This window comes from Pneumocystis jirovecii (assembly GCF_001477535.1).
Source record: "Pneumocystis jirovecii RU7 chromosome Unknown supercont1.17, whole genome shotgun sequence".
Taxonomy (NCBI): Eukaryota; Fungi; Ascomycota; class Pneumocystomycetes; order Pneumocystales; family Pneumocystaceae; genus Pneumocystis; species Pneumocystis jirovecii.
Window position 1 is genome coordinate 41,489 of NW_017264791.1, and position 16,122 is coordinate 57,610.

At 24.0% G+C, this 16,122-nt stretch overlaps 6 protein-coding genes across 6 annotated transcripts; 5 read left to right on the forward strand and 1 right to left on the reverse strand.

Annotated features, from left to right (window-relative positions):
* Positions 1-413: 413 nt before the first annotated feature.
* T551_03415 (Elongator subunit IKI1) lies at positions 414-1,548 on the forward strand (the record flags this gene model as incomplete). The annotated part of the gene is made up of 5 exons (XM_018375678.1): positions 414-553; positions 592-749; positions 792-890; positions 935-1,414; positions 1,460-1,548. The coding sequence occupies 5 exons, from the start codon at positions 414-416 to the stop codon at positions 1,546-1,548; spliced, it is 966 nt and encodes a 321-aa protein (XP_018228027.1).
* A 59-nt stretch (positions 1,549-1,607) lies between these two features.
* T551_03416 (SNAP receptor SEC22) lies at positions 1,608-2,394 on the reverse strand (the record flags this gene model as incomplete). Its single annotated transcript, XM_018375679.1, has 4 exons — positions 1,608-1,777; positions 1,826-1,960; positions 2,006-2,169; positions 2,213-2,394. The coding sequence occupies 4 exons, from the start codon at positions 2,392-2,394 to the stop codon at positions 1,608-1,610; spliced, it is 651 nt and encodes a 216-aa protein (XP_018228028.1).
* A 323-nt stretch (positions 2,395-2,717) lies between these two features.
* Positions 2,718-3,954, forward strand: T551_03417 (uncharacterized protein; the record flags this gene model as incomplete). Its single annotated transcript, XM_018375680.1, has 5 exons — positions 2,718-3,042; positions 3,096-3,238; positions 3,286-3,378; positions 3,423-3,629; positions 3,679-3,954. 5 exons carry the CDS (start codon positions 2,718-2,720, stop codon positions 3,952-3,954), a joined length of 1,044 nt encoding a protein of 347 aa, XP_018228029.1.
* Positions 3,955-4,231: 277 nt separating this feature from the next.
* On the forward strand, positions 4,232-4,477 carry T551_03418 (uncharacterized protein; the record flags this gene model as incomplete). Its single annotated transcript, XM_018375681.1, has 2 exons — positions 4,232-4,294; positions 4,336-4,477. 2 exons carry the CDS (start codon positions 4,232-4,234, stop codon positions 4,441-4,443), a joined length of 171 nt encoding a protein of 56 aa, XP_018228030.1. The 3' UTR covers positions 4,444-4,477.
* A 1,090-nt stretch (positions 4,478-5,567) lies between these two features.
* T551_03419 (uncharacterized protein) lies at positions 5,568-11,076 on the forward strand (the record flags this gene model as incomplete). Its single annotated transcript, XM_018375682.1, has 11 exons — positions 5,568-5,651; positions 5,697-6,293; positions 6,338-6,829; positions 6,875-7,177; positions 7,226-8,619; positions 8,662-9,053; positions 9,103-9,298; positions 9,343-9,600; positions 9,642-10,498; positions 10,542-10,687; positions 10,729-11,076. 11 exons carry the CDS (start codon positions 5,568-5,570, stop codon positions 11,074-11,076), a joined length of 5,067 nt encoding a protein of 1,688 aa, XP_018228031.1.
* A 519-nt stretch (positions 11,077-11,595) lies between these two features.
* On the forward strand, positions 11,596-15,513 carry T551_03420 (uncharacterized protein; the record flags this gene model as incomplete). The annotated part of the gene is made up of 17 exons (XM_018375683.1): positions 11,596-11,715; positions 11,761-11,872; positions 11,922-12,022; positions 12,062-12,429; positions 12,478-12,793; positions 12,834-12,955; positions 13,001-13,161; positions 13,210-13,400; positions 13,447-13,868; positions 13,913-14,181; positions 14,225-14,313; positions 14,355-14,634; positions 14,680-14,813; positions 14,857-15,040; positions 15,081-15,207; positions 15,252-15,331; positions 15,377-15,513. 17 exons carry the CDS (start codon positions 11,596-11,598, stop codon positions 15,511-15,513), a joined length of 3,213 nt encoding a protein of 1,070 aa, XP_018228032.1.
* Between the last annotated feature and the right edge of the window lie 609 nt (positions 15,514-16,122).

Genomic DNA, 16,122 nt, shown 5'->3' on the forward strand with positions numbered 1-16,122 from the left:
TATTTTAATATTAAATATTATTAAAACCATAATATTTTTTATTATTATACATATAAAAAGGTAATTATTAACTTAATCATATTTCATTGATACTATAAAAATTGTTTAATCGATTCAATAATTATTCTTGAATATTACTTTTTAGATATAACATAATATTTTAAATATTTTTACTAATACATTTCAATTAACAATGTATGATAGAATAGTACAATATATTTAAAATATATTTATAAATAAAAATTATAATATAATATATAATAATTCAAAGTGTACGTTCTTAATAATAAAAAAAATAGAAACACAATTACACTAATTTAGATTATTTAATATATATTATTATATAATTGCAAATTATATAAGATATCTATAAAATATACGAAATTTAGGCAATTAAAAAATTATTTTTAAAAATGATAGAGAAAAAAACATCATTAATTATTGAACGTTTATTAGCGTTTAAAGAATTTTCACCTCTTATAACTATTTCCGATACAATTTTACAATCATCATGGCCACTTATTTTTCAATTTTTAAAAAAAGCAAAATACAAGTAAGTAAAAAAAATTATATATTTACTAAAAAATTCAGAAATATTATATCAATACACATAAAAACAGAAATTAGCATCGTAGATCAAACAATTAGTGACCATAGCATATCATTATTTTATATAGAAAATAAAAAAATTAAAAAAAAAGACATTATAACAATAATAGACAATATTCAAGAAATATGTTCAAAATACGGTAAATTATTATATTAATTCACCAACATCTAAATTCTATTAGAATCATGTCAAAAATTTGTCATACTTATAGATTCTATTAATGTATATAATATATCACTAAATATTTCAGAAATAATAACATCAATTCTCTCACTGCATAGTACTACTTTTCAGAATTTCTCAGCATTTTTAATACATATATAGTTTCAAAAACTCTAATTCAAATATATCACTCATCAATAAATCTTCCAAAATCATACCCTACATATATTCCATCACCACTAGAATTATTATCATATATTTCAACAACAATTATTTCAGTTCATTCATTATCTCATGAATTAGCTACTAGAAATGCAAAAGATAAAGCATTAACAACACCAATTGAAGATGACTCTTTTATTGAAGGCACAATTGTTCCTTTAGACTCAAACGATGAGTCAAAGATAGTTATTAGTATTGAGCATCGCCGTAAAAGTGGGAGAGGTATACATGAAAAATCAGTTTTAATTATAAGATCAGGCACTTTACTATCTATTACAGATGTCGAAGAATTCAAAAAAACAAACTACATTATTAGAGATGAAATAAATGAAAATTTAAATGCTAATTTCACATTAACACTCACAGATAAACAAAAAAAACAAAAAGAAAAATTAATACTTCCATATTTTAAATCACAAAGTATATTAGAAAGTATTTACATAACATAACACTTATTTCTAATAGCTATTAATCAAAAAAGTTCAATATATTATAGTCCAGACCCGGAAGATGACATAGACGAAGAAGATCCGGATAGTGATTTACTATTATAAATATAATATAATATTTAAAGTAATAAAACACTACATGCATTTTTTATATTTATTAATCATCAAAATAATTTCCACCAAATAACTAATATAACAACAAAAACAATGATGCATATAACCCCATACTGACGTATAAGTGCATCAAAATTTATACGCTTAGCAGCTTTTTTATATTTGATCGACTCAGAACGGAGATCAGAAGATAAATTCGACATTCTATCTAAACTATGCCCTAAGAAGAAACTATATTTACTACATGGCTATAAATTTAGAAATGTACCTCTATATATTAAATCCTCAATATTTTTTGTCATAGCACGTGTCACATCTTGAAGCTCATTATTAAGTTTATCAAGATTAGAGGAAGCACGTGGTGCAAGATATAAACGCATAATTCTTTGTATTGATATATCTACTTTAATGTCAAAAAACTATTACTACTATAAATATTAATATAAACCAAATTGTACAAAAGCATAGGGCCGTAAAGATAATTTCATAACGTCATTACCATAAGTCTTCCAAAATTCTTTTGATATTTCATCTAAATAAGAAAAAGCAAGCTTCCTTGGATACGACTTATCACATATGCAAAGATAACAAATGTTATTATCAATAAAATAACTATTTAATTAAAAAAAATGAATATCCCAAGTTAATATCTTACTGCAAAAAATATTGCCCTGACTCAATTGATGCTCTTATTTCAGAATTCACAGTTAATTTTCGAAATATAATTTTACTTTGCTGCTTTTGTTGTTGTAACTCTATTTCGGAATGTTTATCATCAACGGATGCACATAATGGTAGTCCATCAGCAATTCTTGCAATTATTGTAGATTTCACCATATAATTCACAGAATAAAATCCTACTATTTGAGCTATTTATTTACTTATATTTTATTATTTTTAATAACTTTTTGCATTGAAGTTTTTCAATCATTAAATTTTGGATGCGATAAAAATTACAAAAAAAACGTAACGGATATAAATTAAATACAAAAAAAAAGAAAGTAAACGAGTTATTCATAAAAAATTTTAGCATCTTGGTACAAAAAAAATAACTAGTATATTATAACTTGATTATAATAAAAATTTTATAAAAAGAAAATTTTATTTACACCTAAATAAAACATAATATAATTCAAAAATCATCAGCTAAAAACGAAAATATGATAAAATTGGAGAATAATTCATTAGAAAAGCTCAAAGAACCAAGTCATATAAATATTAGCACTAAAACAGTCAATAATAGTACAGATTTACAAAAAGATAAAGAAGTAGAGAAAACTAAAAACAACGTAATCGAGCAAAAAAGAAAATTAAATATCACGAATGAAACAGAAAATGACTCTACAGTAGAAATAATTAGGTCATCTACTGATACTCTAAAACGTAGAAAAATAGATCTATGGGATACAGAACAACTATTAGAATATCCTAAAAACAAAACAATACCAGCAAATTTAGATATTTTTGACTCATATGATACAAATTGTAAGTAGAAAATACATAAACTATTATTTTATCAGAAAATTTAAACATATTAGACAAACCAAAACAAACCGAATATCTTTCAATATTACCAACTATTGACAAAATAATGAAAACAGAAGAAGAAATAGAACATGCAATGACTAATGGTTTTTTTGAAAACAATCTTTTTCTTCAAGATTTTATTAGAGAATTTCAGGTTTTTCTTTTTTTCTTTCCTATTTTAACCTAGTTAATATCTAATAGAACAATTTCAATGGACGTTATGATGAACGTATAGGAAAAAATGCATTTGAATTTCGAAAATATCGTTCAGATAATAAAGTAGATGGTTATAGAGTATTGTTTAATAACATTATTTATAACAAATAACCTATAATTAGGATAGTCAATATGAACAGCATTCTAACCAAAGACAACAAAAGGTTTCAGCAGAATTAAGAGCTGGAGAAGCAACAACATTGAAACTACCGCAAATGGCAGAAATGGGTCTATTTGAGTTAGGCGACATGTGGAAATATAGTAGAACTCTTGGTTTTAAACAAAGAGGAAAAGGTCGAGACAAGATCGAAATTAGAAAAGATTTACAGGTAGTATCTAAATCTCAAATTTTTATATTTTTGTATAATGTTTTTACAGCTAACGGGTATTGATGAATCTACTCATTCATTAACATTTTTATGTCCAAGTTCTACCAATATATATTTTATGGAAGGAGATCCAGGAATTTCTATTAGTAATATTACTACACCAACAATGCTAGAAACGCAGATTCTCGATATAGACGGACGTACAGCACATTCAGAAAGACCTAATGGTAATGCATGGAAAAGTATTCGAGTACAGCGTCGTGGTCAAGATATGGGTACCTTATTTGAAGTTAGAATGAAAGCGTTTGATTTATATGGTGTATAACGTTTTCTTTATTATTACACAGAGAATATTTATCAAATTATTTAAAATCATAAAACAAAAAATACATCTTGTCCTAATATTATAATGCACAAAACGTTAACATGTATAATATATTTTGTCGTAACTTTAGAATTGTTATTACTAGTAAATTTTATGTTGCAAATTTTTCAAATATATTTCTTCAAATTTTAATGCATTTAATTTAACGTTATTTTTTTACCGCATTTTGAATTAATCTCATGCAAAAAGTATTATAAAGTTTTATATCAAAATTTTCATGAAAAAAAATAATCAAAGAATTCAAGATTTCATGAGAACATCTAAATTTTGCAATTTTCTGGTAAACAAAGTCATGTAATCTAAAAATCTAAATATTTATAGGGTATTATGTATGGAAAATGTATTATAAAAAATGTAAATAATATAGAAAAAGATATATGTGTATCAGAATTCCAAAAATTCAAAAACTGCTTAGAAAAAATAGTTTAATCAGAATAATTTTATTTAATACTAATATATTACAGATTAAACGTAAATGGTAATCTAAAAAATTAAATATGAATATTTTTTTCAACATAAGTAAACTATATAGTTTATAACATAAAGAATAACATATAAGAATTCATGTTTTACATTATATATATATTGAAAAATTAAATTATTTTTTATTTATTGCATTCAGAAAAATAATTTCAAAATCCTCAATTATGAAATCAATTTGCAATAAATTACATATAATTAACATTGGTGGAAATTTTATTAAAATAATTAATTTGTTATATAATATTTTCCAGATAAAAAATAATGAAATTCATATTTTTTATAATATTTTAAAATTATTTTGATATTAAAAAATTCATTCATAATATATATTATTATTCAAGTTTCCTATAAAAATCATATTTTCACATATTACATAGCAATCCCAGTTAAAATATCTGATATTTATATAAAAATAATACATTTTTCATAAAATTCTATTAAATATAATCAGATAAATCAAAATATTTAAAAATATAATTAAAAAAAACTACAATAAAATATAATAACTATTTTAAAAAGCCAAAAAAGCATTTTTAAAATATAGAACAAAACTGATATTCATATCTATCCAAAAAGTTAAATATTACAATAGTCTAATTCTTAATCAATATCAGAACTTAAATTTCTCTTGAAAATATTAATTATAGACTCTATCATAATATATAATAATATATTAAATACATTTTTTATATTATAAAATACAAGAATTATATAATTTACAATTAAATGTATTTAATTTCAATTTTAAACTTTAATATTTCTAAATATCATTTTTGTTAAAAAAAAACGTTCAAAATCAAAAAACTATATAAACAAGTATACAAATCTCAATTTCCAAAACAAGTACTGAAATTATCATATATTTTTTATTTCTTATAAAAACTAATAAATACATAAAAATTCCCAATATTTTCATATTTGATTTATTTTAATCAAAAATTTTAAACAAAAGGAATCATACAAAAATATTCTAATTATATTATATAAATCAAAGTTATAAATATTTTCATAAAAGTTTTTTTAAAAAATTAAAAACTCCAAAGTTATAAAAAAACAACAAAAATAATAATATGGAAAAAGATATTAAAGACGAAAAAAATAAACTAGAACAGATAGATCCATATACGTCTCAGTATTCTGATACAAAACAAAAGGTTGTTTCATTTAATAATTATTAATTATAATAATAAAAGAAATAGATAGACACCAAATTTATACAATGGAATAGCGAATATTCAGAAGTTACAGATATATCAACTAAAGAGTTTAATAAAGACAATATATCTTTACAATCTAGCAAAAAAAAAATTCATGAAAAATCTAAAATCTTACCACAGTTTATGCCACATCAACAAGTAACTGAAAATGAGCACTTCGAAAAATTAAACCCATTTGATATCAATTATATCAAAAATATAAATAATAATAATAACTTTCATAGAAAACCGATTTTTTTTTCAAATGAACATAACAAAGAAACACAAAATCATTTAGAAATGCAAGCATCAGACGATTTTATTTCTAACAACATAAACAAAATCAACTCAAATATTTATGAGAATATTTCTATGAATTTAGCTGAAAAACAAGGAACCCCTGAAAGTGCTATATCAGTTTCAGAAACATATGAGCCTAGTCGTCAGTCAATAATTAACTTAGAATCAAACTCTATAAATCTAAACCAAAATTTCTCAAAAAAAAGTACAATTGAAAATTTTAACAAAAACGAAGAAAATTTGTCTAAAAATATATTTGAAGAGGATTATGTATCATCAAAAACAGTTTTTATAGAAGAGGTAAATTATCTTTAAAAAAAAAAAACAAAAAATCTAATGAATAGCTATCTAACTCTAAAAATAATCATACAGAAAAAGATATGCCCGTGAACAAAAAAGAAAACAATATTATATTAGATTTACATACAAAATTTGATCACGCTTCTACTCTTTTTCAAACTACAGATAGCGATGAGTCTTCTTTTTTCAAAGATATTTCTGATACAATCATACCAGATAAAAATTCGAAGAGTCACAGAAATATCATTGAAAATGATATCATTTCTAATCAAACTAATTATAATGATATTTGGAAAACAATTGGTGAAGATACAGATTTTTTACCAGATGAAATTCCACATATTAAAAATCATACCAATTCATACATAAATAACATTAAAAATGGATCAGGTCTAAAAACAGCGATATCAAATAAGGAAATAAATTCTTTATTAAAAAATAATACAGAAGATTGTTTTAATCAAATCTCAAACGCATCATCATTTTATTTAGATAATCCTAAATCAAATGAAACCTCATTTGAGAAACCTAATAATGTTTCACATAACCATCAATTTCATATATATACTAACAATACTTAGACATGTTCATATAATATAGGCCTTCAAACAAATATTCTAGATATAAATAAATTAAAAGATGCACCTAGTCAATTTTTATCATCTCAGATACCAACCGAAAGTTATTTTTCAACAGCAAATCTAGAGCAAAATGAAACAGCTCTAAAATCCTATATCTCGGCTAAAGGAGGATATTTATCTCCCTATGACCTTCCTATGCAAATTATACATAAATTTAAACATCCAATAAATCCAATTTCTAACAAATATAGTGAAATACAAAAGCATAATTACTCTTTAAATCATCCGGAAACAAATATCAATGTAAATACTTATAAAGTATATCTGATAAATTTAGACTTACAGATATAGGAGCCAAATGCTAGACTTTATAATCTTATGCAAAATATATCAATAAATAAAAATATTTCTGATAATCCTATAATGTTTCATAATGATACAGCTTCAAAAAGTACTATTAATCAAAAAAAATTTCAAGAACATACACCAATCAATACGCCTATTCTTAATATTAATATGCCTTCTATACAACAAACATTTAAAACTTATGAAGAAAAAACAGAAGAAAAAAACAAAATGTTTCAAGACTTTCCCTTAGAGTTATCCGGAAATTCAAAAATCCAAGCACAAAATATTCATAAAACTTTGCACATAGCACATATTCAAAATTCAAATACAAGAACAGAATATCCGAACACACATTTTTTCACAATCAATCAGCAAAACCTTAAAGAAATTGATCAAACTTATTCTGAAAACAATCAAAACATTCCCAATATCCCAGAAAGTAACTTTTTATTGTCAAATATGCCACCTAGTATCAATAATCCAGAAACCAATATACAGGAAATAAATTTAAATTATTTTTCATTAAATAGTAAAAAAACACAGGACATATATGAAAAATCACGTATTCAAAAAAATACACTTAAATCAAATGATATTATTGATCCAGAAACCAAAGTAATAAACAGAACTAATTTATATTCTCAATATTCTTCAGTACCATATAATTCAAAAAGAAATATATCCAACAATGAAGATATATGGGATCCAAATAATAAAAAATCTCTAGAACATCAGCAAAGTTATCCATTTACTTCTAAATACGAACCATATTCTCCATCTATAAAACAGAATCTATCACCCACTTTAGATTTTTCTTCAGATACAAATAATTCATATTCACAGTCAGAAAAACAGTATGATACATTAATGATATCAAATGAATATTCATCATTTGGATTACCATCTCACCTAGCGTCTGATATTTATATTAACAATTCTTTATCAAATGGAAATGAAAACTCTAAAATATATAATTTTCAAGAAAAATCTGAAACTGCTTATCATAAAAATGACTTCAAAAATACTAATCATCCTATATTAGTATGGGGATTTGGCGGGAAAATTATAACAATATTTCCAAACAAAATAAATGTTTCTAACAATACAGAGTATATGCATTTTAATTCATCAAATACCTTTGGAACATTAAAAATTTCAAATATTAGATCATATGTCGAAAAGTCTGAATTATTACAACTAATGCCACCAGGGCCATTGTTTTCAACTTCCAAAAGTACTAATAAGACCTATAAAAAAGAAGCTATTAAGTGGATGAAAGAAAAAATTCAATTGTTAGAACATATTGAAAATTACGAACAAAGTTTTTTAAATGAAAAAATACTTTTATGGAAAATAATATATGTATTGCTAGACAATAGTAATTCTCCAAATCAAATGTAAGCATTAAGTTTTCATATTTCCGTCTAAAAAAAATTTAGGGAAACTATTCATTTAATATTAAACTTATTGTATCCAGAATTACAACTTCTCAACAAAAAAGAACACGAATTTACAATTACAGCAGACTTTGCAAATCACAGTTCTAATATAAATGAAAATGTTCGGGAAATATCATCATATATCGTTACTCAAGAGTCTTTAGAGCAAATCAAGCTCTATCTTTTAAAAGGTGCTAAGGATAATGCTCTCCAATTTTGTTTAGATAAAAAACTCTGGTCTCATGCTCTTTTAATATCTAGCTCTATGAATAGAGAAGCATGGAAATATGTAGTAAAAAAGTTTATATATTCTGAAATTGATATTAACAATAAAAATTTACAAAGTCTTAAATTCTTTTACGAAACATTATATGAAAGTGACTCAGAGACAGGTTAGTCTTACAATTATATTGAAATTAAAAATAGTTAAAACTTAATTAGAAAATTCTATTTTTTTTGATAAAATTATTAATACTCAAATCAATAAAATAGATAAATCTTGTCAAGATCACTTAAATGATTGGAAAGAAAAATTAGCTATAATTCTTTCTAACCCAAATGATAAAGATTTTACTATTATATATAACCTAGGTAAATCACTTATAAAGAACAATAACATAATTGCCGGACACATATGGTATAGAATATATATTAAATATTTCATTTTTAATATAAAAATAGTTTTTTACTAGCAAGAAAAGATAATGCATTTTTTATCTCAGATATACCTAATTCAGATCTTATTTTGATTGGAGAAGACCATATGAAAAATTCATCCTTTTATTGTGATTTAGATAATATAATTTTAAACGAAATTTTAGAACTTTGTACAGCTCTTAGATCTCAATCACCTTTTTATGGATATGTTCATCTACAAGCATACAAATTTTATTATACAGCTGTATTAACAGATTTCGGATATATATCAGAAGCACAAAAGTTAATATAATATTTTTTTATAGCTTTATTAATTTGTATAGATATTGCGAATCAATTAATGATATTATAAAAAAATATTCTAAAAGCTCAGCATTCTTTCATCCATTTTTTATTCAGCAATTTCAAGAATTTTCATCTCGATTTTTAACATGTGAATCTCTTGATTCATTATCATCATGGTTTGGAAAAAAAATGACAAAACCTAAATTAGACAGTTTTTGGGGATCAATTGAAAATAAATTAAGTAAATTTGTTGCAGGTGAAACAGGTTCTATTGAATCTCAAAAAAATTCAAATAATGATTCAAAACCTTTTGTACGTCTTGCTGAAAAAGCATCACTTTCTAGAATTCACTCACAAGCAAATTTTAAAGTACTAAATACATATATAGCCACTCCTTTTCTTATGCAAGATGAAAATATTCATCAACAAAATCATCAAGAAAAACTAATAAAAACAGACCAAAATAACTATAAAATTTCTCCTAATTTATTTACAACTAATTCTCAAGATCATGATATCATACTAAAAAATAAAAATTACAATAATTTGACTTATCATCAATCAATACAAGCATTTGATAGAACTTCTCAAGACAATAGCTCCGATAGCGATCAATATTATAAAAAAGCCATTACACTAGAAAACGATTCAGAAGTTATTCTAGAAAGACAAAGCATTATTAAAGAAAATAACGAATTAAAACAGCAAAAAGGTGATAATTCTGATTACATAGAATCTATGGATACGTTGACTAATCAATCTTATAATGCTAAATCCGTATCTCAAGACTTTTTTGATACTAAATTTGAGTCACAAGATTCCTCCAGATCTAATCATAAACCACAAAATTTAGATAGCCTTAAAGTTGAATCACAATCTTCAAAAAAAGATGAAGGTACAAAAACTATTAATTTATAAAAATATATTTAAAATTACAGAAAACAAAAATATAAATTCTAGTTGGTTTAGTAAATGGTGGGGAAAGAAAGAGCAATCTAAAGAAAAAAAAGTATATAAAGCAAAATTAGGAGAAGATAATTCATTTGTTTACGATGTAAAACTTAAAAAATGGATCAACAAAAAAGTAAATAAAAATCTTAATATTTTTGATAATAAAAGATATAGGATAACCTATCAACTTTCGAACAAAATATATTGCCACCTCCACCAAAAAAAACAGAATCATCTCATTCTAAAGAACCAGTGATTAAAGAATCACAATACTATGAAGAAATGCCTAATAAATTATCTTCTATTTCTATATCTCAAATCGATTCGACAAAAAATCAACTTTCAGTTAAATCAACAAATAAGCCAATAGTATTAGATGGAAATACACTTGATGATTTACTTGAAATGGCATCAAAACATTCTTCGACTATTGGGAATGCACAAGGGAAGTTATTTAGTAGAAAAACAAAAACCAAGAATACTAAAGATAAATACGTTAATATAATGAATCTAACACCATAAATGCTGTATACATGTTAAATACAAATTCAAGCATTTATGTCTAACATTAACAAACATTGAAAGTCTTACCGTGAATATACATGTATATCAAATGTCTTGTCATCTTTGTTAACAGTCAAAAAACAAAGTCATTATATTTAATTTTTATACACACGATATTAACATAAACACAGTAAATAGGGATCAAAATAAATTAAATTCTATATTTTGGAAATTTATTAAATAATATTTCTCTAATTTTATAATCTAAAATTTTTACTATCCCTTTAAAAAAGAAAAAACAATAAAAAAAATTTCAAAATACTAAGCATTTTCTTTAATAATATCTATGCAGAATTTTCTATTATTCCGCATTAATTTTTCTCTCATCTACAAAACTCATTTTAAAATTTTTACAAACTTTATAAAATTATAAAATTCTAATGAAATTATCAAAAAAAAAAATAATAAAAATAAAATATTTTAATATATATGCATACACATATACCCAAAAACAACTTTTCTATCCCATTACAATCAATGAAAATTAATACAACAGAACAAAATCAAACTTCAGTAGATAGTGAATCTTATAGTATATATTCTCAGCTTGAAATAACAGAAGACAACAATGATGAAATACCTCTTATAGAAAACAAAGTATAATTTTTAATTTAGTTTCTCTATTAATTTCATGTTTTTTAGGACATTCAGTCTTTTGATGTTTTAACTCATACACCATTTTCTATTGATCTTACAAAATCTGGACAACAAAATTTTACTAATGAGCCTTGCAGAAGAATACCCATTATTTCTAGTATAAATTATTATTATTTTTTTTTTCAAAAAAACTAAATTGTAATCAGATTTAAATGCATCTAAAACATCACATAATTACCCATCTAATGTTATTTCTAATGCAAAATACAATATTTTCACATTTATTCCGGTATTTTTATATGAACAGGTACCCTAATTTATAACCAATATCCTATTAATTTTCAAGTTTAAACATTTTTTAAATTTATATTTTCTTCTTGTAGCACTTTCTCAATTTATTATACCATTACGTATAGGATACTTATCTACATATATTGCTCCATTAATTTTTGTTATTTCTATAACCATGGGGAAAGAACTATTTGATGATTTAGCTAGGAGAAAAAGGGATAATGAAGCAAATTCAGAATCATACACAGTTCTAGATAATGATTCTCCTAAGAAAAGTCGTGATTTAAAAGTAGGAAATTTAATTATAATACAAAAAAATAAACGTATTCCTTCAGACATTTTATTACTTCACACAAATAATCCAAATGGTGAATGTTTTATTAAAACAGATCAATTAGATGGTGAAACGGATTGGAAATTAAGGTCCTACTAAAAAATCCTTTTATATTTAACATATTTAACAAGCATTAGAATTGCACCAGCAGCTACACAACCCTTTTCATCAAGCGAATCTTTATTTTCTTTGAATGCTACTGTTTATGCTGGCCCTCCTATAAAATCTATTCATATGTTTTTTGGAACATTATCAATAGAATTATCAAAAAATATACACAATTATCCATTAACTGTAGATAACATGTTATGGGCAAATACAGTCTTAGCATCGGATGGTCCTATAATAGGTTTAGTAGTTTATACAGGTCCAGAAACGAGGCAAGCTATGAATACATCAAGAGCAGGAACTAAAACAGGCTTACTAGAATCAGAAATTAATAGTCTTACAAAAGTATATTATTTCTTTTTTTATTCTAATTAATTCACAAAAGATTCTTTGTACTTTAACATTTATGCTAAGTTTCATCTTAGTTTTACTTAATGACTCTGAAGAAGAATGGTATATATCGTTATTTAAATTTCTTATTCTTTTTTCCAGTATCATACCAATTAGGTAAATAAATACAATTTACTTCTACAAGTAATTAAATCTTATCAGTTTAAGAGTTAACTTAGATTTGGGAAAATCAGTTTATGCTTATCAAATAGAACATGATTCCGAGTTAAAAGGAACTATTGTAAGAACTAGTACAATTCCTGAAGACTTGGGTCGAATAGAATATCTTTTAACAGACAAAACAGGAACTCTTACCCAAAATGGTGCTATTACATTAAATAACTATTTTCTGAAAAGTTAAATAATCTTAGACATGAAAATGAAAAAACTTCATATTGGCACATTAGGATATACAAGCGAAGCAATGTCAGAAGTAGCAGCATATGTTCGAGGAGAATATAAAAATAGCTATTCAAATACGCAATATATAACTCAAAAAGTTAAAAAAGAAATAGGAAATAAAATTAGAGACATAGTTTTTGCATTATCTGTATGCCATAATGTAATAAATATAAAAAAACAAAATTAGCAAATATAAATTCATTTAGGTTACACCAACTACAGACTTAAGTACGAATACTGTCTCATATCAGTCATCGTCTCCTGATGAAATAGCAATTGTAGAGTGGACTAGCAGTATGGGTTTAACTCTCCATCAACGAGACAGACATACTATTCAATTATGTCATCAACATACTGATGAACTTATAAAAATGAAAATTCTTCATATTTTTCCATTTACTTCAAAATCTAAAAGAATGGGAATTATAGTACAAATAATAAAAAATTCAGATAAAAATGGAGATATTTGGTTTTTTCAAAAAGGTGCAGATACAGTTATGCAGAAAATTGTTACATCTAATGATTGGTTGGATGAGGAGTGTAATAATATGGCTAGAGAAGGACTAAGAACACTTGTTATTGGAAGAAAAAAATTAACCAAAGAATCATATGATGCTTTTGTAAGAAAGTAATTGCTTAATTTTTATAATTTCATAGTTCTAAAAGACTTAGCTACAATCAAGCAATATTAGACTTATATAATAGAGACAAAGCTATTGCAGATGTAATTTCAAAATCTTTGGAATGTGATCTTGAGCTTTTGGGCTTAACGGGTGTGGAAGATAGATTACAGAAAGATGTTAAACCTTCATTAGAATTCTTAAGAAATGCAGGAATCAAAATTTGGATGCTTACAGGAGATAAAGCAGAAACCGCGAAATGTGTAGCAGTCAATTCTAAATTTGTAGCTAGAGGACAATATATCCACACAATAATAAAAGGTAATTCCAATATTAGTGTATATCAATACTCATTAGGTATTAGCTAAATCAAAAGAATATATTATAGAACAACTAGAGTTCCTAAAAAACAAACAAGATTTATGCCTTCTTATAGATGGAGAATCTCTTCAAGTACCATTTTTATTTTTTTTTACATATTTAATATAATTTAGCTATATATGGATTTTTATAAAATAGAGTTTATATCTATAGCAACAAAATTACCATCAGTAATAGCTTGTCGATGTACACCTACACAGAAAGCAGATATTGCTAAACTTATTCAAAGTTATACACATCGTAGAGTATGTTGTATAGGTGATGGGGGAAACGATGTTAGTATGATTCAAGCTGCAAATGTAGGAATAGGAATTGTAGGAAAAGAAGGTCATCAAGCCAGTTTAGCAGCAGATTTTTCAATTACTCAATTCTATCATTTAACTAAATTATTAGGTTACAATATAATATTTTTATTATAAATATTAATATTTTTCTTAGTTTGGCATGGACGTAATAGTTATAAACGCTCAGCAAAACTGACTCGTTTTGTAATTCACCGTGGTCTTCTAATTAGTGTCTGTCAAGCTTATTATTCAATTCTATCAGGGTTTACTCCTATTGTTCTTTTTAAAGTATTACATATTTATATATACCAAAAAATTAAATTATTAATAGGGATGGTTAATGGTTGGATATGCAACTCTTTATACGATGGCTCCAGTATTTAGCCTTGTTCTTGATCGAGACGTTAACGAATGTCTAACATTCCTATATCCAGAGCTATATAAAGAACTTACTAAAGGAAAAACACTCAATTACAAAACTTTTTTTATATGGGTTTTTGTTTCTTTATACCAAGGTTAAAATTATATTTTTTTTCCAAAATTTAAATTTAATAGGAATTTCTATTATGTTATTATCTAGTATTTTTATCGGATTAAATAAAATAAAAACAATAGTAACAGTAATATTTACAGCATTAATTTTAAACGAATTAATCATGGTCATTATAGAAATGTGTACATGGTTTTTTAAAATCTTTATATTAAATCCTAACTAATAACGTTTAGGCATAAAATCATGATTATAGCAGAAATAGTTACTTTAGCAGCCTATATTGTATCTATACCATTTCTTAGTGATTATTTTGGTAAAAACATCCTAATTCATTTATTTCATCTTATTTCATAAATAGATCTAAATTATATAAAAACTACTGATTTCATCTGGAAAACAATAGTAATTATATCAGTTTCACTGATACCACCATGGATAGTAAAAACTTTAAGAAGAAAAATCAAACCTCCAAACTATGCTAAATTACAAGTATAAATAATGTATATATAGTGAAGCAAAAAAACATTTCTATTCCTAAAATATCATTATTTTTTATATATTATCAGTATTCTTTTTTATTTTTTCTTTAAATTTTCCCTAAAAAATATTTTTTAGATTTAACCAATATATTTTTCCGCTATTCTATGTTTTCAAGTATAAAAATCATAATTTTAGATTATATAAAAAATTGCCCAAAAAAATTAACATATTTCTTAAATTTGGTCAACAAATTAAAAAATGAAAAACAAAACAATTTCTAAATCCATTCTATCTTCATACAACTACAAACTTCTACCATAAGCAACATACCCACTTTAAAACAAAATTCTCTAAGTTTTATAAATTTATAATAAGATCTATATTATTACTCAAAATTGCGATTTTAAAACTTATTTCTTAAGTGAAAAAACTCTAAAAATTTACTTTTAAACTTGATAATTTTTTATTTTCATAATTTTTTTCTAATTTACAATATTTTTTAAACAGAAAGAATAAATATTAAACAGAATTCTTCATTATAATATCTTAAAAACTAACATAAAAATTCTATAATATTTAACTATTTAAACTAAAAATAAAATCTTATAATCTTTTATTAAAACA